We start from the raw sequence: 22,090 nt of genomic DNA, 5'->3' as shown, positions 1-22,090 counted from the left end.
GTTCGGTCAATACAGTAGACTCAAGCTAATAAGTGTGTTTATTCTCCTGAAAGGCGTCATTCACTTCAATCTGATCTGTTGCCATGTTACAAAATGCAAAAAAGCTGAGCTGAACCCTCATTGTTGTGGAGTCCAAGTGCTGCAATATCACCTGTCAATCAAACAGTGAGGGCGGGACTGTGAAATCTTTTCTCCTTAAAAGGATTTCCTGTTAATGTAGTAAGAGTTTCTGTAAGTGGTGCTCTTTTGTTTTTTCTCCTTTCTTATTGTGTTCAAAAATAATGTTGAGCTGTACAATAATATTCCAATTTACTGTAAATCAACCTTTAACCAAGCTTAAATTTGCAGAATTTTTTGTCTTTATTCCATGTCGTTCTTCTTTGTTTGTCGAAATAAAACATGGAAAATGGATAATACAAGACTTAAAGGTATTGTTGATGACTTTTGAGTCTGACTGACACTCAAAGAGGAACCACCGCTGTCAGGAGGGCATCCACAACCCGAAGCAGCAAACAAACCTATGTTGGTCCCTAAACTATCATCAGGTCTATTCCTGCTGCTCAGTGGGACCGGTGTTCTCCAAGGAGTGCTGAAAACCGGATTGTTTTACACACACCTGTTCCTGAACGTCACTCGGCTACATGCCTGTCTCAGAGGGAGCGCAGTTAATCGCTGATTTGGCACACTTACAGTGACAACATACCAAGGTCCAGTTTCAGGAACTTAGTACACACACATACTTATACACACTCTCACACACACAGATAGACACACACAGTATCTGACCCACACATGCACCCACACATCCACAACACACTCATACACACTGTACTGAAATACACACACATTATATTACTACCACATTAGCACAATGGCACAGTGCAGCCTCATGATGAGGCAAACAGTCCGACCACTCAGCAGCCATCTTTGATTTTCCCTCCGACTGTTGACTCACCGAAATAACTTCAAACTGTGCAAAACACATAAGGCTGCGTTTTCAAAGCCAAGCTGAAACTTGCAATTATTTTCAGCTCTCTGCAAAAAAAAGAAAGAAAGAAAAAAAAAAAAAAAAAAGGGCGACAGTTTGTGTATACTGGAACGCTTGAAGCTTTGTGGCTTCGACTGAATGGGAAACAATTAAAGTGCTTCTTGGCAGCACATGAAGCCAGACAGCGATAAAAATGGCTGAGCTTTTCAGCACGGGTGAGGCCTCTCAGCTCGGCCTGTCTGGAGTCATGAGAATCTTCCAGAAAACTTCCCTCCTGGACAATGAGTCTGTTTCTGCTCTCTTCCTTTTCAGTTCTACAACACGCAATACTTAACAGCTGCAAAATGCTATTTCTTGTCATTGCAAAGACGGTGAATTAATAGTAACCTGCCACAGAGAACCACAGTTTTACCCACTTCTCTTTGCTGATATTTAGTTGTCAGAGCTTTCCTAGTTCATTGATAAGGAACGTGACAGAATTTTAAAGTCCTCCTCCACTCAGAAATGCGTTTTTGTTCTTGTTCCTTCAGTTAAATGCCTTAAAGCCTTTGGAAACATGGCTTGAAATCATAAAAATGCATATATGATATCAAAGTTGAGTGTCTCATTAACCATCCACAAAAAATCTGAATGAAAATAAACATTCATAACTATTAAAAAACTTAGCTCAAAAACAGCTCATTACGCTCAGGGCTGTGTGGGCGTGTCCAGATCACGTTTGATTGACAGCTCACTTTCAGCTCAAGTACTGTTTTATTTTCTATTCATTCACTAAAATGTTTTGCTGATATGGAATAAACTACCAAATCTATCAAATGGACCCTACTTGGTTAGAAAGCTTGAATAATCCACTAACTAACAAACTAGGTTAGACCACCTGAAACTGTGTTTTTATTTAACTGTACCTCCTGGAGTATGGCGCTAATCGTTTTAGCATCTTCCATTCACTTACATGAAACGGTTAGCATTAGCTTTTCTATTCAAAACTTTTGAGCTTATTATCAACCACACCAGTGGTCTACTGGTTATCTTGACTAATCGGCTAACTAGCAGACCAGAGTAGATATCTTTTTATTGAACTATACCTTCCAGACTACGAAGCTAAGTGTTTTAGCATCTTTCATTCACTTACATGAAACAGGTAGCATTAGCATTGCTATGCTACACTTTTGAGCTACTTATCTACTCCGTGATTAATACGATTTGGATGGTGTACCCAAGTCTGCTAGTTAGCTTAACACAGTAACTTTCAAACCATATCAAGCTAATTTGAATTCTCATTCTAGCTAAAAGCAAAGAAAAGTGCACTGCATTGTTTTCTCATGGGGGAGATGAGAGTAAGTATTGTGACGTCAGCTTGGCCGGATAGCCACGTCAATCATCTGTCTCCTAAATATGATTGGGCTGGTATTTATTATGTGATAAATTCGCTAGTTTAGCCCCGCCTAACTGCAACCCAGTAATAAAGGAAGGGAGAGAGACTTTCTAAAGAATTACATAGGCTATGTCAAAGGCTATGCTCTCATACTTTTTAGGTGTTTACTAAATGCACATTAGATCACAAATTACATGATTAATAGCCAATCATGGATTTGCCTTTCCAGGGGCTTTAACATCACTGTGCAGAATGATGTATGTGTAGAAGTTTAACACTAGAAAGCTGTTTTCACATTTGTCTGCTGGAAGTGGAAAGTTTCTCTGTGTTCCTTTAGTTTAAGGGGTGAACCTATGAACAGGATTTGTGACATCACAACTAGTTTGGAGCCAATGGAGGGCCAGTATACAATTCACACAGGTGTGATATGGAAACTGTGGAAGCCTCCAGTGCACAAACACTGAGAATGGACTTCTCAGTGAAGTAGGAGACATCTTGTGTCCAGAAGTTAAACTTTTGAGATGAATATTTGCATATTTATAGATTCTGCATTTTTAATGAAATTTGAAGGACAAGATGCCATTTTAAGGACTTTTAACAGAATAAATTGAATAAATTAATTGTGGAAAAACAGGTCAGACACAATTTATTATTCCAAGCAGAGATTCCATCACAGAAGATTTTTTTCAAGTCCATGGTTAATAACCCAAGTGCCCCTCTGTCGACCCTAATGCCCCAATGGTTAGATCAAGTGCCTCTCTGCAACCTTGGGGGAAAAGTGAACCCTTACCTTAATATATGAAAGAATCGCCTCGTTCTTATTTTCAGCCCTGCTCTTAAAAGACGGATCCACAGTTTTTCAAGTGTGTCTTAAAACAGCAGTCAGGAGCCCAAATTAACACTGAAACATGTTTTTCTTGCTCCCTCCTGTTCATACTGACCATTAGAAGATCCCTACATAATGTACTTACAATGTCAGTGATGGGGGACAAAATCCACAATCCTCCTTCTGTACAAAAATATATTTAAAAGCTTATTTGAAGCTAATATGAAGCTTCAGTGCTGAGTCAAATCAAGTAGATATCTTTCAACGTTACAGTCTTACTATACTTCCACCGCAGCTCAACAAGGAAACACTGTCCGAGGAAACACAAAGAGGGAATTTGATGCTAAAAAGACTGTAAATGTGTCAGATATCCACTTGATATGACTAACTCAGACTGCTGAAGCCTCATATAAGCTTTTAAATGCACAACCTGACCGTGTGGACACTGGGGGTGTGCCCGAATACAAATACATTATTTGGCAAAGCACAAATAATGAGTTTTATATGAATATTTGTTTCATACAAATATTTTAAAAATTATTTGTTTTTGGGAGGAAAAAAAAACATGTCAAATACCAGTTTGCAGGTCGGTTACATCATCATCTCAGTCTCTCTCCTCTGCTCCACTGTTACATCTATCAGGGGTAAGTCCCAAAGGACTCTCCATAACCTGTTGTTCCCCTTCTCCTTCCCACAAAGTAAGGTTGTAAAAAATAGGCAATAAATGAAAAGTGCAAAGCAGGAATCACTTTTGAAGTTCTTCTACATGTCACATGATGTGCTGTCTCTGTGTTATGGGTGTATAAGTAGATAGAGGTCTGTCTGCATGAGGTGATGAGTAAAGTTTTAGCTCAGTAGTCAGCGCAGTCGTCTATGATCTGGGAGACTCCAGTTCAAGACCCGGTGTGGGGACCTCCTTTGTAAGGTAGTTTATTCATGAACACTTATTGTAACACTTTAATTTTCTAAAATTAAAAGTGTAATAAATACAAAAACAGGATTTCCACTTTTATTTGAATACAAATACAAATAATTTTGCTGCCTCAACAAATACAGATACAAATACAAATACTGGGCTCTCTGCACATCCCTAGTGGACACACTGTGGATTTTGGCCCCCGTCACTTACATTGAAAGCACATTTGTAGGGGATCTTTTAATAGTATGAACAGGAGGAATGATTACAGCGAGGAAAACCTCTTTCAGTACTTGAAAAACTGTGAACCTGTCCTTAAAAGAGTCTGTGCACACCACTGATGAAGAGGAAGATTTGTCTGGTTAATACTGAATACAAGATCATTTACAACATCTAACAACAGACAAAAACATTACACTGTTTGTGTGTGTGTGTCTGTGTCTGTTTCCCAAAGTTCCCCATGGCTTACTTCAGCTTGCATCAAACCTCATTGTTCCTCCTTGTGGTTTAAGTGATATCCATTGTGGTCTGTGTGTGTGCATGTGTGCATGTGTGTGTGTGTGTGTGTGTGCATGTATGTGTGTACCTGTGAGAGTGTGTGTTGTGGTTGCTGTGGATACTCTGTGTGGCCCCAGAGGCATCCGTTCCTCTACTGCCTTCAGTGGTAGTGACGCAGAGTGTGTTTACGCAGGCGTGCACAACTGTGGAAGTACAGTTAGAAACAGTGTTTTTTTTTCTATGTGTTTGCATTTACGTGTGTGTGTATCCCTAAGTGAGGAAGCAAGTCATATCTTAAGGAGGAAATGAGATTTAGGTGGCAGGAAGTGCTTCTGTGAGAGAAAAAAAAATTGAATACTGAACGTTTAACTGTCAGAATTTGTCTAAAACACCTTTGCATTCCTCTAACAAAGAATTCTCATTTCAAGTCTGGTCCACCACTGCTACGATGGATATGATGCATATTGTGGCTTTGTTAATGATTGTTTAAAGCAAACCTTTGAAGTTATCATAATATATCGGGTATGGAATTAATCTGCGGATGTTCTGGTTCAAGATGAGACCAAACTTTTTTGGAGTTTTTGAGCAACAGCAATCTCAACAACAATCTTCTGAAGAGAGATTTTTATATGTCCTATAAGATATTTGGAGGAGATCTTTAAGCTCATAGAAGCAGATGTTTTTTTGAATGCATTTGCTCATATTTTATTCTGATGATTCAACCAGGAGCATTTCATCAGTCGCCCCAACATTGTCTATGCACAAAATGAAACAGGACTTTTACCTCCTGAACCCTGGACACCCACATTAACTCCCTCCACCTCTAACTACTCTATACTAAAATGTAATGGCTGAATATATGAATGTTTATATATGAATGTTTGGCAGGCAGAGGTCAACAACAGGTAGACAATCTATCAGAACAGGCAAAAAAATGATCGAATATTTTAGCTAGTAAGGCTCACTAGTCAATAATCTAGCTAAATATACCAGGAGGCTAATGGTGGAGTGGGAATCAGGTGACAAGAACTGGCGGGAACACACTGAGGGTAGAAATTAGAAGTGACAAAACTCTACTACTGTATTGTCTTGTAAGCAGTTGACAGCAACATATCGCACCATTCTTATCCACTGGAGGAGGCATTTTAGCAAAAACTACATGTTTATGTTGAAGTAACAGAAGCTCTCTAGCAACCGGGATCAAACGGACAAATTAAGTGATTCATCCGGCGACTTCTTTGTCACAAAAGAACATTGTTTTTTTTTTTAAACAATCTTACCCGCAATCTTAACCACATGGTTGTTACTGTAACCATGACGAGGAAGGTCCCCTAACATTAAGGAAGTAGTAATTTTTAACCCGAAACCACAATTTCCCTATTCTTAACAAAGTACGCGTTTTATCACAGACCATAATCTTTCACTAAATTTAACCAAGTTGTTTTTGTGCCCAACCGAACCTCAAACTAGCCTTGTCACATCATTACATGGTTTGTAACACTTTTGAAAGGAACAGAAAAATGATGTCGTTCCTGCCGATAGCTAGCATCAGATCAGAAAACACTTCCACTGTATGTGCATGTACCAACGACATATTGTTTATTTAGTGGTAGAGTTCTTATTTCTTATTATTTGTTGTCATCACTTAACAAGTTGCTGTGAATTGACCAACAGGACAATATCCCACAAAAACGTAACTTTAGTAATATCAGTTTTTGTACATCACGGCTCCTCCTCCTCTGGTAGGCAGGGTGAGAGGTGGTTTAAAGGTTGCATGGCAGTGCAAAGGGGGTTGATGAACAGCCGAGGGGATGTTTAGCAGAGAGAGAGAGAGAGAGAGGGGAGTGGGGAGAAGAAACAGAGGGGCAAGGAGAAGGAGAAAAAGGGAGAAAGAAGGAGGAGGAGGAGGAGGAGGAGGAGGAGGGGGGAGGAATGGAAAGCGTCCACCAGCGCAAACACCTCTGAAACAGAAACATCCATTTAGCAGCGAAAACAAGCCCCCCTCACAAGACCTCCGTGAATGGGCCACTTCAGCCGGCCGAGGAAGTTCCAACGAGGGGCAGGATGTTCCCCTCAGGACGCACTTGAGACGGGCTGAGGGCCAAAAGCCTGAATACATAGACCCCTCTCTCTCCCTCTGTCACTGTCCAGCTTTGCCCTCCCACCCGGCCGAGTGGCTTCAGTACCCCCCGAGAAACCCCGTCCTCCCCTGCCTGCCTGCCTGCCTGCCTGCCTGCCTGCCTGCCTGTTCCTTCCCCTCCCACCAGCCGTTTACTGAGCTGCAGCCAGCGAGGCGGCGAGGGAGGGCGTGGAACTGTACTCAGCAAACAAAGACAGAGGGGCAAAGACTTTCCATGATTAAAGAGCAGTTAAGATGCTATGAGAGGCTAATTTGTTCACTGTGTGACAAAATCAACAGGAACTGGGGGCAGAAACCTCTGCTGCCTGCATTTCCTGCTGCAATTTAAAGGAGAATACTGGTGATTCAGAGTTGTCGCTCGTTTACTGATGTCTTCATCCAGTTTACTTTTCCCGTACAGCATCCTGTACGCATGCCATTCTGTAATTACATTTTTGTTTAGTTTGCTTTATAAAATACAAATTTTCAATATTAGCTTGAAATTCGAAACAATATTTAAATATTTGAACTACATTTACATGCACACAGGAAATCAAATTGCTGTGAGAAATCTGCATTAACTGATTTTTTTTGGCCACTTGGGGGCAGCGGAAACAAACTGTGCACACAACATGACATATCATCACCCTTTAAGTTGATATGTTGAACTTGTCTGCAAACTGTTGCTTATTTCCACATCCAGCAGTTACGGAACAACATTATTATTCATTTGGAGTCGTGTTTCTGTCCACCTGGTGAATGTGAGTCCAATATTCGCTCTCTTTTAGCTCCACTTCTGCTCTACTACAGTATGTGCACCAGCTAGTCGCTAACTGTGTCAGTTTGCCAGTTGTTGCTGAGCAGGTAGTGTACAGAGAGTTTTTTTTTTCTTTTTTAGGTCTTATTCTCTGAAAACAGCTGCCAGCTGCAGCCAAAACTGTCACTGAAACCAAAAAAGTAAAGTTGTAGCTGGACAGCTGAACAATGAGCTGAAATTCACTATAAAAATCATCTGTAAAGCTGAGGGGAGCTTCAGAGTCGCTGATAATTCTCTGTGAGTTCAACACTATGAGCCAAACCCTCACATTACACACTTCATCTGATACATTAATATTATGAAACAATGATTATAGCCACTTTAAACAACATCAGCTTACATGCAGGTGGATTGTAGTAAACTGAATTTAAACTGCCTTTTTTGTCTACTACAACGACATACATATCAGCTCTGTAAATCACTTCTCCTTCCAGAGAAAAATAGGAAACCAAAAGGGAGAAATCTACATTTTAAATTCTTGTATTTCATAGCTGGAGTCCTTATTTTGATACAGCAAATCAAATCTTGAATAAAGCTCTCTGACATGTCGTTCTATCACAGGCAGAGCAGATGGTCACACTGAGCCTGATTGCATCCTGCTACACAACACAAGAGCCACAGACTCTGAACAACAACCCACATTAGCTTTCCTACTAAAGTCTCCTTCTTATCTAACTTGCAAAACATGAACACACGTCTTGTCCTGCAGCTTAGTTTGTTGAATGAGCCGCCAAACAAACACCGGAGAAAAGTGCGCCGCTAATATCAGTTAGCAGGTTAGGCAGCTAATTAGCTGTTCAGCTGCAGCACATTAAACAGCAGGTAAACATACCTGCAAATATCACTTTGGACCTATTAGATGCTGGTTTGATCACTGCTCTTCAAAATCCCTGTCAAATCCCAAGATAGGTTATAACTGCACTGCCAGTTTATATGCTACGTTTTGTTTCCCACATTATAAGAAACGTTATGAGAGGTGAATGCATCTTGCTGAGCACAATTTAACTTATGTAAATGGTTAGTGTAAATAAAGTTTAAGTGAAACTGATAAAGGATTTTAGGAGGACACCTACATGTTGGTTCAGTATTTTCAACAGCTGCCGTCATTACTACCAACAAGATGCACTGGACTGAAATTTGCCAGTTAAGGGTCACTCATTAAACTGAATCACCAGTAGCCTGCCAGCTGTTGTCAATCAAACATGCCTCTGACACGCCCCCCAGCTGACTGAGACAAAAAGGAGCATTTCTAATATTTTTCTAATAATACAAAACTATTAATATTTAAAAAAGACTTTGAGTTTTGATTTCATGCTAGTGCTAGTGCTAGTTCAGCAGCCACTTGGTCACATTACCCTCACCTTGTAACAGACACCCCACAGGACCACTTTTATCACGGGACCTAAAACCTACATTTAGCTCACCTCGTTACATTCGAGCTAATCTGTTCTTCAAAGAATGGAAAGCTCTGGAAACAAATAAGTGAACATTTAAGCTTTGATTCATATTATCCCTCTGTACGTACCATCCATGACCGAGGTTTGTTTGTCGTCAGCGGTTTGGTTAGTTTGTGTAGAAGCAGAACAAGTACCGATATATCCGAGTGTACTGACAGTGTGCAGACAAAACAAACGGAGACACAACAGGCAAACAAACACTCTGACATGTGTACTTTGTGGTATTTTGGTTTCATTTTCATTAACATAAACTTCTTAACTTGATGATTTGTTCACTGTGAATCACAAAGTCTGTTTTTTTTTTTTTTTTTTTTGTTCGACTTGTTTTTGCCACAGAAACTGTTTACATTTTCAAAATACACGATCTCAGCGACAGACACACCGTTGACAACAAATGCTATTATAACATGTTTATTGAAAACCTTTTTTGACAGCATAGTTTGTCAGGCACAGAGAGAGAGAGAGAGAGAGAGACTGAGTGAGAGAGAGAGAGAGAGAGAGAGAGAGACATAGAGAGAGAGTTGTGAAATTGTTCTTTCTTTCCCCAGTGGGAGATGTTTGCCCAGAGGGGTTGTTGTGGTGGAATGTTACAGAGGATTCATCATGATCAAAACAGGTACATTGCAACAAAGAAGCTATGAATTACAAATAAAAATATCACATAATGCCAAATGGTTAGTTCCACCTTTTCTATGTTAAAAAACATGAGTACAGAGGGAGGAAAAATAAATTATGTGGGATTGGAAAATAAAAAAAAAAAATCAAAAAAAAAAAAAAAAAATCAAAGGACAAACATGTTTTTTGTCTCACTATTGTAAAAAAACCTGAAGTGGAATGCAAAGTGAAATGTGATGAAAGAAAAAAATAAAAATAAAACGTATATGAAAATCATTTCCTCTCTAAGATTCTTACAAAATAGCTCACACAGCTACATAAAACTCTACTTATGTACATCAGCAACGTAAAAGCAAACTATAAATTAATCTGGTGTGTTAGGACTGCATGATAAAATGGATAAAAAAAAAAACAAAAAAACAGAGGAGAGCTGTGTGAAAACTAACCATTCCAACTTGGAAAATAAAAAATAAAAAATATGAGAACTATGTGTATTTTTTGATATCTCTGGAAGCAAAGACGTATCTCTGAGATAACGTCTCATCTCCTCCCAGTTTCATCTTCAATCCTGATTATTTTTTTCTTTTCGTGTAACAGAACAGACAGAGAATAAATAAGTCAGTCAGAGTGGAGACGACAGGTGGTTAAAGGCCGATGTGTGACTGTACATACAGTAAGAGTCCCTCCCTGCTGAGGGAGCAAAGAAAACAAACATGTTCACTCTTAAAATGGATTTGTGTGTTTTTTTTTTGTTTTTTTTTAAAGCTCTGTGCTGATATTTTTGCATTGATTATATTTTGCTGATACGGCGAAAGAATAGGTTAATCGGTTTTCAAATCCGTCTTAAAACAACAGTCAGGAGCCCAAATGAACGCTGACATGTTTTTTCTTGCCGTAATCGTTCTTCCTGTTCATACAGACCATTAGTAGATCCCTTCATAATACACTTACAATGTAAATGATGGAGGCCAAAATCCACAGTCCTCCATCTGTGCAAAAACATGTTTAAAAGTTTATCTGAAGCTAATATGAAGCTTCAACCAAAAACAATGTCTGTCGACTAAAAAGACTGTAACTGTGGAAGATATCCACTTTACATGCCTAACAAAAGCTTCATATTATTTACAGATCAACTTTTAAATACATTTTTGCACAGAAGGAAGACTACACTTCCATTGTAAGCACATTATGAAGGGATCTTCTAATGGTTAGTATGAACAGGAGGAATGATTACAGCAAGAAAAACCTGTTTCAGTGTTCATATGGGCATCTGAATGTTGTTTTAAGACAGATTTGAAAAATTGTGAACCTGTCCTTTAAATTTTAAATAGACCAATTTGATGTTTCCTCTTTATCTTGGTTTAGCAGCATCTTAATTGACATGAAACATCACATTTTCTAGAATAAAACAGCCCAAGAACATAACATTTTCATTGTGGGATTTACAAAAAGGTTTAAAAAGTGTCACATAAACATCATCAAACTGTCTAATTGTTAACGTCAGCTTAGTTTAAGTCCAAAAGGAAGGGCTTCATCTTTTAAAAACCTGAAGGAAAGTTGATAGCTTTAGTTCCTGGTTGCCATTTTTTTTAATCTTCTGTCAAGGATATCCAGCATTTTGGAACATACAGTAACTCCAAACTTTTGTTGACACATGTCAAAAACAACACATCCATTTTAAAAGCGATCCATCAGGAGGCCGTCGGTAAAAAAAAAGCTTGACTAGGAGACAGAAAAAGGCCAGGGAGGGCTTCAGAATAAAATAAAATAAAATGAAATACAGGATAAGTTAAGCCAGGAGGAAAAGCCTGATGGGGGGCATCAGTATTTAGTAAAATGACTACTCTACATCATCATTATCATCATCATCATCATCATCATCTTCTGGCTCTTTTAATGAAAAACAACATGAATAAAAAATACTCTCACCATAGGGAAAGCTTTTACCCAGCATGGAAGAATAAATAAAAAAACCCACCATCCGTTTCATTAGATCCATCCATTCTTTACAGAAGTGCCTTTTTTTTTGTCTGTCTTGTTCACTCAGAAACCAAAACAAGCTTGTACTTTGATAGCCTGCTTCTAGCGAGAACTGCTTTTTTTTAATGGGTTTTTTTTTTTATACATTCAAAACATGATCAAAATTAATCTGTCCTCTTTTTTGTTTGTTAAATTATTCCAGGCACTTCATAGATTTGGGCCAAAACTGTAGTGAAAACATCAGGATAACTGCATTCTGCTTGTGCAAGACTTCACTTTACAAAAGCCTCGTTTCTGTGTAGAATTAAAAACGTACCGTTAATACATAATTTGGTGATTAAAATGTGAAAATCTCCAAGTGTAGCAGACACAATTAAATACAAACTTTCACTCTTTTAAGTACTTTAAGTAAAGAGGAGATTTCATGAAGTACTGACACAGTCTCTACACTGGAATAAGGCCGTTGCAAAATAAAGTGTTAACACCGTTTCCATTTAGCAGCGAGTGAATCGTGTTTCTGAAGCCTTCAATGCCACTTGAAATGTCGCTTTCCCTTTTGTGACTTTGCTAAAAACAGACTCTGTAAACATTTCATGCCTTTTTTTGGGGTCAGCTGGAGAAACCACTGCATTTTAAAAAAGAGAGGGGTGGTGGTGGGGGGGTTGTGGGGGGGTTGAGGGGGGGAGATATATCCTTTTGGCAATCCCATGATCCTTCCCTGCACCGTGTAACCTCCACCCGCCTACATTCGACAGTGCAGTATTTGGTTCAGAGATCTGGAGAACTCGGTGAAATAGACTTTTTTAAGACTAATTTGGCACTTTTTTTTCTCAAGAAGCTTGAAGAAGGATCCACCACAGACTTCAGAGTCTCCTCTAACAAACTGATATATATATACTATATATTTTATATCTGCTGTGCAATCTGTAAAGTCGCACGAGCATGCCTTCATTTCATTATTAATACTAAAGAGCAGCGATAAAATCTCAAGCGTCTGGGCAGGTGTTTTAGTAACACTCAAGCACTAAAGGACATAACAGCTTTTACATCTCTACCTTCAAGCTGACGTTTTTTAAAAATTTTTTTTTTATCCGTGAGTGTCTTGTTCAAGGGCACGTCGACACCGCACGCAGCTTGTTAGCATCGACCCTGTGACCTTTCTGGTACAATATAAGAGTTTGAAGCCTTCAGAAGCACCTTTCAAAAGAAGAAAAATCCACCTATAGGTGCTGTAACACTGTTACAGGTGTGTCATTTTCAATTTCAGGTCCTTTTTGTCATTTAGTGTTTTTCCTTTTTTTGTAGATAAAGTGGTAAATGTTGTATTTTGGTGTTATGGCTCAGAATCAAAGAGGTTTCATTTTATACTAGGAAGACATTCACTGTTAAAGAGGAACAAAGAGCAATTTCTGCTCTTAACTGGACTCAAAATACCAGAATGCATTGCAGCTAAAGCTCTTCAAAAATCTATTGCTATCACTGTTTCTTTTGCATGTTTTCACATTTTTCTAAACGCCACAAGTACAAGCACATTCTCTGGTGGCTTAAAAAGCATTCTGGGAGATGTAGTTAATCACTAAACTAGCCTAACTGGACTCAAAACCCCAGAATGCATTGCAGCTAAAACACAGAATAAGTTTAGGTATATTTTTGTTCTTTCGCTCTAAAAAAATCTTTCGCTATCACTGTTTCTTTTGCATGTTTTCACATTTTTCTGAATGCCACGAGTTCATGCATGTTCTCCGGTAGCTTAACAAGCATTCTGGGAAATGTAGTCCATGATTGAAGTTGAGTCTGAAAGTGCTCCTTTATTCACGAAATGACTATTCTAAATATTCAGTGGTTTTCTCTCAGTTAATTAATCATCGAACATTTCTGCTGACAGGTGTTGTTTTAAGTAACTGTTATTTACACGTGTCATCTCAGGAGCAAAGCATTGTGGGATTAAATTCGAGGGCCATTACAGACTGAACAGTGAAACAGTATCAGTGGGAAAATTTTCCTTAAAACAGGCTGATGAGGTTCTCTGAAGGCTTCATTTATGATTCACAGCTCGTAGTTTGTAGATGTTTAATATGTCTTTAAGTACTTTAGTCACACTAAAAGGCCTCTCTGGCACATACCATGAAAGCGCTGCTATTTCTTGCCCAGCAAGAGTTAATCGTTGCTTTGATATTGCAAACGTCAACTTTTCAAACCAGAATATGAACTCAGCTGAAACCTCCGACTCCTTCGATTTTACAGTTTTCGTCAGGAGCCTTCGGGTTCACGAGTCCCCCCTCTGGTGGTCGAATCACACTCGCTCTAAAAAGAAAAAAAAAAATTCATCTTCCCGTCTGTCATACATTCTTATTTTAAAACTGTAAACAAACAAAAAAGATGGATCAAAAAACCAGAGAAGTCTGCCAGTTGTGAAAAATAACGTCGCAGTTCTGTTGTAAAATAAGTTACAAAAATTGAAATAAAAATCTTTGCGTACAGTACTAAAATCCTAAACTAGACCTTTCGAACTTAAGAACCACATGTTAAGTCTATAAATATCTTTACAAATATACACGTTAATTATTCAAATAAACCTTTTCTGTATCACTTTAAATGATTAAATGTTTTACACGTTCATGACAGTGTCTTCTAGATTGCAATGCTTCAATTCTAAAACAATACTTTAAAAATGTAATTTTTTGTCTTTTAAGTACATGGCAATATGATACATATTTGCATTTATATATTTACAATAAATCATTTTCTAGATACATAAAAAAAAAAAAAAAAAACAACCTCCGAACCTTACTGTACTTATTACTGAATGGCCCTGAAATGCTGAAACTTCACCTCACATAACGATGAGGAGTTTGTTCCATGATTATCACAAAACTGCTTTTTTCGGGATGCTAAAAACGTGACGATGGCGTACGAATTCACGATTATGCTCATGTACATCCTCTCTTGTTTTGAACTCCAGACAGTTGAACAAATTGTTGAGTGTCTTCGGAAGAACGAGTCCCATCGTTGAGTTGGTTCTGGCTTTGCTGGTTTCTTGTCGATTTTTCTCTTTCCGATCTCAAACTTTTTTTTTATATCTCAGGGCTCCGTAGAGAAGCGAGGATAAGTTCGGATGTGTCTGCTTCTCGCCAACTGAATCGTCACTGACCAATGTCCTTCATTTCCTCCTCTTGTATCCTTTTTTTTTTTTTTTTTTTTTGTCTGTCAGTCTCAGGAGGTTTTATCCCAGTAGGCACGGAATGGTTCCCCCCCGCAGATTGTCCGTAACAAAAGACTGGCCCGAGTACAAAAATATAATTTCATTTCTGAAAAGAAGAACACAAACATGGTTCAATGGCAAAAAAATAATCCTTCAATGTTTCAAGAGTCTCTTGGGGAGGAGGAGGAGGAGGAGGAGGAAGAAAAACTCAGTCAAAGAGGATTTTCGACCGAAGGTTTTAAGACGAATCGAAGAGCTGAAGCGCTGTGGAAGTATTGCATGCTGAGTTTTTATTTCCATATCTTGAGGAGCTTGAGTCACTGAGAGGTGATTATTAGTCAAGGGGGGGGATGAGGGGTTAATGTCCAACCTCCCTCCTACCCCCCCCCCCCCCAGCTCAGGTTTTATGTCCTAATCACCCCGTTATTGGGAAGCTGTTTAGGAAGACAGGGCTCGTCAGGCAGCGGGTCATGGGCGAACACCGAGTCGTCTCCTGAGGAGCAGGTGCTGTTGGAGTCCTGACAGGTGGGCGAGTACTGCTCGAAGGGCACCGACAGGTCCAGGTACTCCTGTCAGAGGAGAGGTCAGAGGTTAATCTGGGGGTGTCACGATCAAACTTCCTCTGTGGTCACATAATTAAGTGAAGAATTATATAGTTTGATCTTAACTTTAAATACTTAAAACTGACATTTTTCAAGTTGTAATCCTGCATCCATGTGCATCCATGAATATTTGTTAGCTTGTGTGTGTGTCGTTTAGCTAGCTGCAGGGATATCATAGCAGGAGGTGTATGTTTGGATTTCAAAAAACATTTTTTGTTGGCACTTTGGCAAGACTTTGTTCACATTTCTAAAGAATGTGGTTTAAAAAATGTGCTCAAACTGTGCTGAAATTGTCAAACTGTCCTCCATCTCCAGATCTAACGACTGTGGTGAAGTGAGGTAGGCGTGGGTGGAAGCAAACAGTCATAAATAGGTCACATTACAGAAGATAAATACGCTCTAACTGCTGTTTCACTGCGCCTTAAATGCTTTTGGCTTTAAATGGGACCTATTATGTTCATTTCCAGCTCTGTATTTTTATTCTGGGACTCCACCGAAGTAGCTCTGCATGGTTTCACAGTTCAAAAAAAAAAAAGAAATCCTTATTTATCCTATAATGGCCCTTTATACAGCCCCTCAGTTCAGCCTCTGTCTGTAACAGGCCGTTTTAGCTCCTGTTCTCTTCTCTCTGTTCTGATTGGTTAGCTTCCAGAGGCTGTGTCACTGCCAACTTCCGCCGGCTCCGGAGGCTGAGTAAACAAACTACAGTAGCAGGATTTCACTTCTTTTTCTCCTTCTTTATTACAAACGTCAACTTCTCAAATCCATCCGTGCGTGTTCAAGCCTGCGGTTCAAGCCTGCCGTGATAAAGATTACAGCAGGACGTTTCGGTTTGGTGAATATTACGCTCACTACCTTATCGTGTGACATAATAAGTTATGTGTGGGAAATGTGTTAAAACGTCTGCTGCGAGGAAATAACAAAGGTAACAGCTAGTAAAATTATTCTGCTGTCACCAAACGACTGTATCGTATCTCCCTGCACCGTGCGCACTCTGCCTGCAGCAGATGACCATATAAAGACATCTGTCACCAGTTGATGTCATCTCGTCTCGACAGTAGAAGAAAACATTGGAAACCGAGCATTCAGAGCAGTTTGAAGCCTGAGCGTACTGCTCATAGGGATTACTTTTACGTACATTATTTGAAAACATTTCATATGAACATCCAATATTGTAACACAGAAAATAAGGAAAAGCAAACGTCCCCTTTAAGAGATATTTTTCTAGTTAGGTGAGACTTTATGAAGAGAAAAGTTACAACAGTCCAAGGTGAAACTATGAACAAAGTTTTGTGATCTTCTCTGTGTTTCCATGTTATCGGCAGCTGTGCGGGGAGACTTACATCGGTGGAGGTCATTGATAAAACCCGGTCGTGATCTTCTACCAGCTGTCTGAAGGTCGGTCTCTGAGACGGCACCGCGTGCCAACACTCCCTCATGATCATGTACCTGAAACACAAAGCAAGGTTTAGTGACTCACAGCAAGAAGTTAAATGCCAATGAAAGAAGCATTTATAAACGCTGACACAATGCCGCACAGTTACATGCATCTATCTGGTCCTTGTGTCGTCTCCTCCCTTTCTTAGCTTATGCTACCAAGGTTGGCGTGTTGCCTCCTGCAAACAAAGTGATAAAACTGAGCTATAACTGATAAAAACACCTACAGTTCATGGGTGCAGTTGGCTGGTTTATCCATCCGATGTCCCTCCTTCAGCAGCTTAAAGAGTTCCTCTACTGGGATTCCTGGGTACGGCGAGCCTCCCAGCGTAAAGATCTCCCACAACAACACACCATAAGACCACCTGAACACACACAAACGCAAACAAAGAATACAGATTAGAGGTCAAACAGCAGCGATGGCCTGAAGCAGTCATGGTTCAGAAAGAGGCTTGTGTTCCCCAGATAAAGCGATCAATCTGCTTGGGGAAGTATTGATCTTCAATAATGTTTAATGCACTCAATTTAAGAATCTATTTGGCATTCTTATAGTTTAGGACAGTTTGTCAATATTGGTTGACTGGCCCCTCAAGCCAGGTAAGTAAAGACTCATCAGAAACACATGGAAGAGGTGTGTTGAATAAAGATATATGATCTAACAGACGCTGTAAGTAAGACATCTTTTTCTTCCTCACAGGGACGACACAGTATGAGTTTTATAATCTTGTAATATTGAGACGCTTTTTAACTAAATAATAAACATTTGCAACTAGAAAACAAATTTAAAAGCCCGATCCGATTCTATTTAAAACAAATCCTCATGAAACGTGTTTTTAATGTGATATGAAGGCAGCATTTCCAGATGTGTCTTTTTTTTTCCTTAAGCCCAGCGTGCATAATATGAAAATGCACTTTTAACAAGTATCTTGAGTGCCGCGCTTTTTCCAAAATACCTACACGCCCTGACCTTAAGTGAGCACAAAATATGAATGGAAATACATATTATGCAGTATCTACGGTTACAGCCCAGCTGCCGCCCAGTCCAGAAACTCTTGTAGCTCTAAAACCGAGCCGTCACCTCTCTTTCTTTCTTTCTTTCTTTCTTTCTCTTCTCTCAGTGGCAGCAGCTCCAGTGAACTGCTGCATTATTCCTAAATGGCTAAAAAAATGAGGGAAGGTAATCAGTTAATGGGCGGTCTATTAACCCAGTGTACTATTGTTCGGCCGTTGGTCCAGTGAATCAGAATCGGACCCCTCCTCCCACTGCGGCGCTCAGCGGGCTTAATCTAATTATCCATGCTCCAGGTCCAGAGGGTGGAAAACAGCCGCTACTGGCCGGGCCGGCGAGTCCACCGTCCAAACACACACAGAGAGAGAGAGAGAGAGAGAGAGAGAGAGAGAGAGAGAGAGAGAAAAGGAGACTGAGGGGGAGGACTGCGGTGGAAGAGAGACATCAAAATTCAGAGGGAAAAAGGGGAAACAGGAACTGGTAGCTGAGAATAACCAGTCCGACAACAGACCTCTAACTAACTCCTTATCATTATTGTTCTGGGCGTTAAAAAAAAAATCAGGTCTTTGTGGTCGGAAGGGATGAGCAGGAGACACTCAGGTTGTTTATATTCACTGCTAGTTGTCCAGGATTAATATTCACAGGCTATTAGGCGACTAATAGGAGGAGGCAATCAAGATGTAAACACTTAATTTTTTTAATTGGCACCAACAGCAACGAGAGGTAAACGGTCTAAGAATGAAAACGAAGGCCGACGTCACCGTGATGTTCGACGAAACATCTGGATGTTATGTGTACTGGTATCGGAAAGAATTTCTGACCGACATTGTTTCATGAAGACTGATAATAACGCTGATGTTTGTAGGCTGAAGCTGCCAATAGCCGGATATGTATCAGTACTGATTATCTTCAGATTTAAACCACTTTTTGTGTGAGAGAAAGCCTCAAGTATTCGGTATTTATTCCGGTCAGAGTTGAAAAGCGTCTGAAACTGCATCATAAAAGAATAAAACCTCCATTAAAAGTACAACGAGTCTCTTTCTTGTTATCTGCTTGTGTTTTCTGTAAGCCGATCATATTAAAAGTCTACCTGTCTGGAGACGGGAGTTCATCTCGAAGGTTGAAACTCCACAAACGATTGTAGTGTTGACGACAACTTTATTGCCTTATCTCAAGGTTTAACAAAGAAAGTTATAATGACTTCGCTCACATCTGACAACATCATCTTGTCTGTTACGGCATCTAAGAGCATTTTCACACCTATAGTTTGTTTGCTTTGGTCTGAATCACTGGATAAGTTGCTACTTTGCTGCATTTTCCCCTTTGGTTCGGTTTGGGTTCGCACAGCAAATTCAACAAGCGCCGACGAGGGAGCTGTCACTCCGTTTATTGGTCAGAAATCTCGTGGGGTTGACGGGCGCAGAAAGGAGAGTTTGTTTTTCAGAAATGACCGAAAAGGCTTCTAAGATATTTATATAAAAGACTTGATTTTCCTTCTCACCTTTTGTAAAACAGAAAATAAAACTAACGTGTGAACCGTTGCTGCATATTTCTATAAACCGTCTTGTTTTGGCCGACACCTTCTCCATTTTCCCTGCTTTAAATTGATTAGTCAGCTGCTCTGAAGGTGCAGTCAGCTTTTATAGACTGACACCTCTAAAGCTCTTTAACAATAAAATCCTCACCTCCATCATATTGGCAGTGGGGGAAAAACCCTTACTGGCTAATGAATTAAAAAAGGTAGTAGTTGAGTTTAAAAAACTTCTAAATTTCTACCTAACTGGTATAAACTGTCACGTGGAATCACAACATCTCGGTGACTGCAAAAATATGTGATACAACACTATAAAAAAAAAAGCTGTTTTCACACCGCCGCTTCTGCCTCAGAGCTGTTTAAATGTTTGTGAAGCTGCAATACGTGAGAATCTAACTGCATGAACTGAGATGACAGTTGTGACTGTGTGGGCTGCTGCACACGAGGGTTTTGTTATATTCACTTCTTTTTTTTTCTTTTTTTTTTTTCTGCTGTTTGCTTTCTGATAGATTGTGGGTGTTTTGAAAGATGTGTTTTAATTGTTTCCCCGTCTGTCTGAGCGTAACATATTTCATGAAAAAAAACCATCACAGGTCAAAAGACAAAGTCCCCCCGGGGTGTTTGAGAGTAAACTGGCTGCAGAGTGACTACTGTATGAAGGGAGGAGGAGGGTTGGCGGGAGGATTGAGTCTGTAATCCAGACCTGCTGAAATAACAGAGCAGGCTGATTCTCCTCTCGGCCCGTTCCCAGTCTAGTGTAATCACACGGCGAGCCAGTGTTGACAGGGCCCCGTGTTTGGCTTGGATGGCTGTGTTGGGGACACAGCGTCTGGCTGTAGTCGGTGGGGGTGGAGTGGAGGGGGGGGCGAGGAGCTGTTTAAGGGGGCGCAGCTACCGCAAGACGAATTGACTTTGCGACCTCCTCGCCTAAACTCGCCTTTCTTCTCCTGATTGCAGCCAACACGGGAGCAATCACGGGTCGTAAAAAAGGTGCGTTTTGTCTCCGCCGCTCTGATTCCTTTGAATTGTTCTGGAAAAACACCCCGAGGGAGCACCTTGTGATAAATCCACTGACCCTCTTATCTCCTTCTGTTCTGGGGCAAGTTGGATTTACGCTGATAAAACAATGGTAAGATGTGGAGGCACCGTTGTGTTTTGTGTCTGTCTCTGATGTCGTGTTGGGAGATTAGAGAACAAACGCGGTAAAGAATGTGGATCGGCTGATACACAAGGAGCTCAGGATTATCAAGCGAGCGCAGATGACATGTTTTGGAAGGCGGAGGGAACGCTATGATTCCATATTCACACGCACAGACTCTGCTTTTGATGCTAATGCGCTCAGTCACGATATTTCAACACTCGGATTCCTCCGGTGTACAGCAGCTCCACATGAGTGGACAGTTGGCATGAGACCGCGAGTTTGTGCAAACTCACACATCGCTCTGGTGCGTGTAGACCCGGTCGAACAGAGCCTCCGGAGCCATCCATTTCACGGGCAGCCGACCCTGCAACAACAGAGGCACAACAGAACCGCTTCAGTCAGCAGAACCGTTTTTATACGGAGCAGACAGCAAAATATGGACCCAAATACACAGAGTTCAGTGTTAAAACTTCAAGCTAGCAGCCTTCATAGATGTACAGTGGCCTCTATGATGGCTCCAAACTCCTGTCTAAACATATCTGTCAGTACATCGCATGAAAAAGCAGGAAAATCTATGCACCTAGATCTGCAGTATGTATGAAATAAAGTAGAAAAGGCTTAGACTAAAGTTATCAATGCAATATTGATACTAGTCTAAACATTACCTGAGCACTTTGTTGTTGTTAATGTCTTTTTTTTGTTGTCTTTTTCTGGTTTTTAAATGCTATTTCTGAACTCAGTAGACTGCTCTAGCTGGGTTTAATCTGTTGGTCATGATGTCAAAATGATGAATGTTTCTAAAAAGGTTCTTGTGTGTGAATATCTTCTAATCAGTAGGTCTGGTCATCGTTCAGAAACTTAGAACAACTGGAGCCATTATGTTTCGGAACAGATAGCAAACCTTGTTTTTTTCCATTTAACTAAAGAAGCTAAAGTTCACAAGTGTTAAATGTTTTCTAAAGACAAGCAGCTTTACAAGAACTTTGCCTGAATAAAAGAGTCTAAATCTGGCAAAACTTAAAATAATCAAAAAATTAAATCAGGGACTATCTGACCAGAGAGTCGATGTCAGTACTCGGTACTGGGAACACAATGATAACAAAAAAGTCTTGTGGTTCAATACCAGCTGTACTGACTGGTCAAAGTCACCTCAAAGTTGTCATGTTATTACTAAAGAGTTATTCAATGACATAATTTGATAAAAAAACATGAAAATGTACTAATTTGTTGAATTATCAAGTATTTGATCTACTTTTCCTCTCTGACCTGACCGTCACATTTAAAGATAAAACCTTATTTAGAAACTGAATTGAAGAGGCTGTACAATATATAAAACTAGGTAAAATAATCTTGCTGTGGTCAACACCGTCCCCTTGTACGAGTTAAAACAACTCATTTTTTTCTCACGTTTGTGGTCTTTTTGTAGTAGTCTATATTGTGCACATCTCTGGCGAGACCGAAGTCGGCGATCTTCATGACGTTGTCCTCCGTCACGAGGACGTTTCTGGCTGCCAGGTCTCTGTGGATACACTGAGGGAGGAAGCACAAACATATCAAACATATATACACACACA

At 39.9% G+C, this 22,090-nt stretch overlaps 1 protein-coding gene across 7 annotated transcripts in view; it reads right to left on the bottom strand.

Moving 5' to 3' along the window:
• Nucleotides 1–10,865: 10,865 nt before the first annotated feature.
• The window catches only part of fgfr3 (fibroblast growth factor receptor 3), an 85,578-nt gene continuing 74,353 nt past the window's right edge, over nt 10,866–22,090 (bottom strand). For 6 of the 7 annotated variants that reach the window (XM_044375255.1, XM_044375256.1, XM_044375257.1 and 3 more), the window contains 5 exons: nt 21,924–22,046; nt 20,810–20,880; nt 17,060–17,197; nt 16,739–16,844; nt 10,866–15,362 (listed from right to left, as the gene is read on the bottom strand). In XM_044375255.1, the coding sequence (XP_044231190.1) occupies nt 15,198–15,362; nt 16,739–16,844; nt 17,060–17,197; nt 20,810–20,880; nt 21,924–22,046 (603 nt within the window). In that variant the 3' untranslated portion in view covers nt 10,866–15,197. Of the gene's footprint in view, nt 15,363–16,738; nt 16,845–17,055; nt 17,198–20,809; nt 20,881–21,923; nt 22,047–22,090 lie in introns of those variants that run through there. The other variant, XM_044375259.1, reaches the window with a different exon arrangement.

This window comes from Thunnus albacares, chromosome 15, assembly GCF_914725855.1.
Source record: "Thunnus albacares chromosome 15, fThuAlb1.1, whole genome shotgun sequence".
Taxonomy (NCBI): Eukaryota; Metazoa; Chordata; class Actinopteri; order Scombriformes; family Scombridae; genus Thunnus; species Thunnus albacares.
This window is presented reverse-complemented; position numbering and strand designations above follow the sequence as displayed.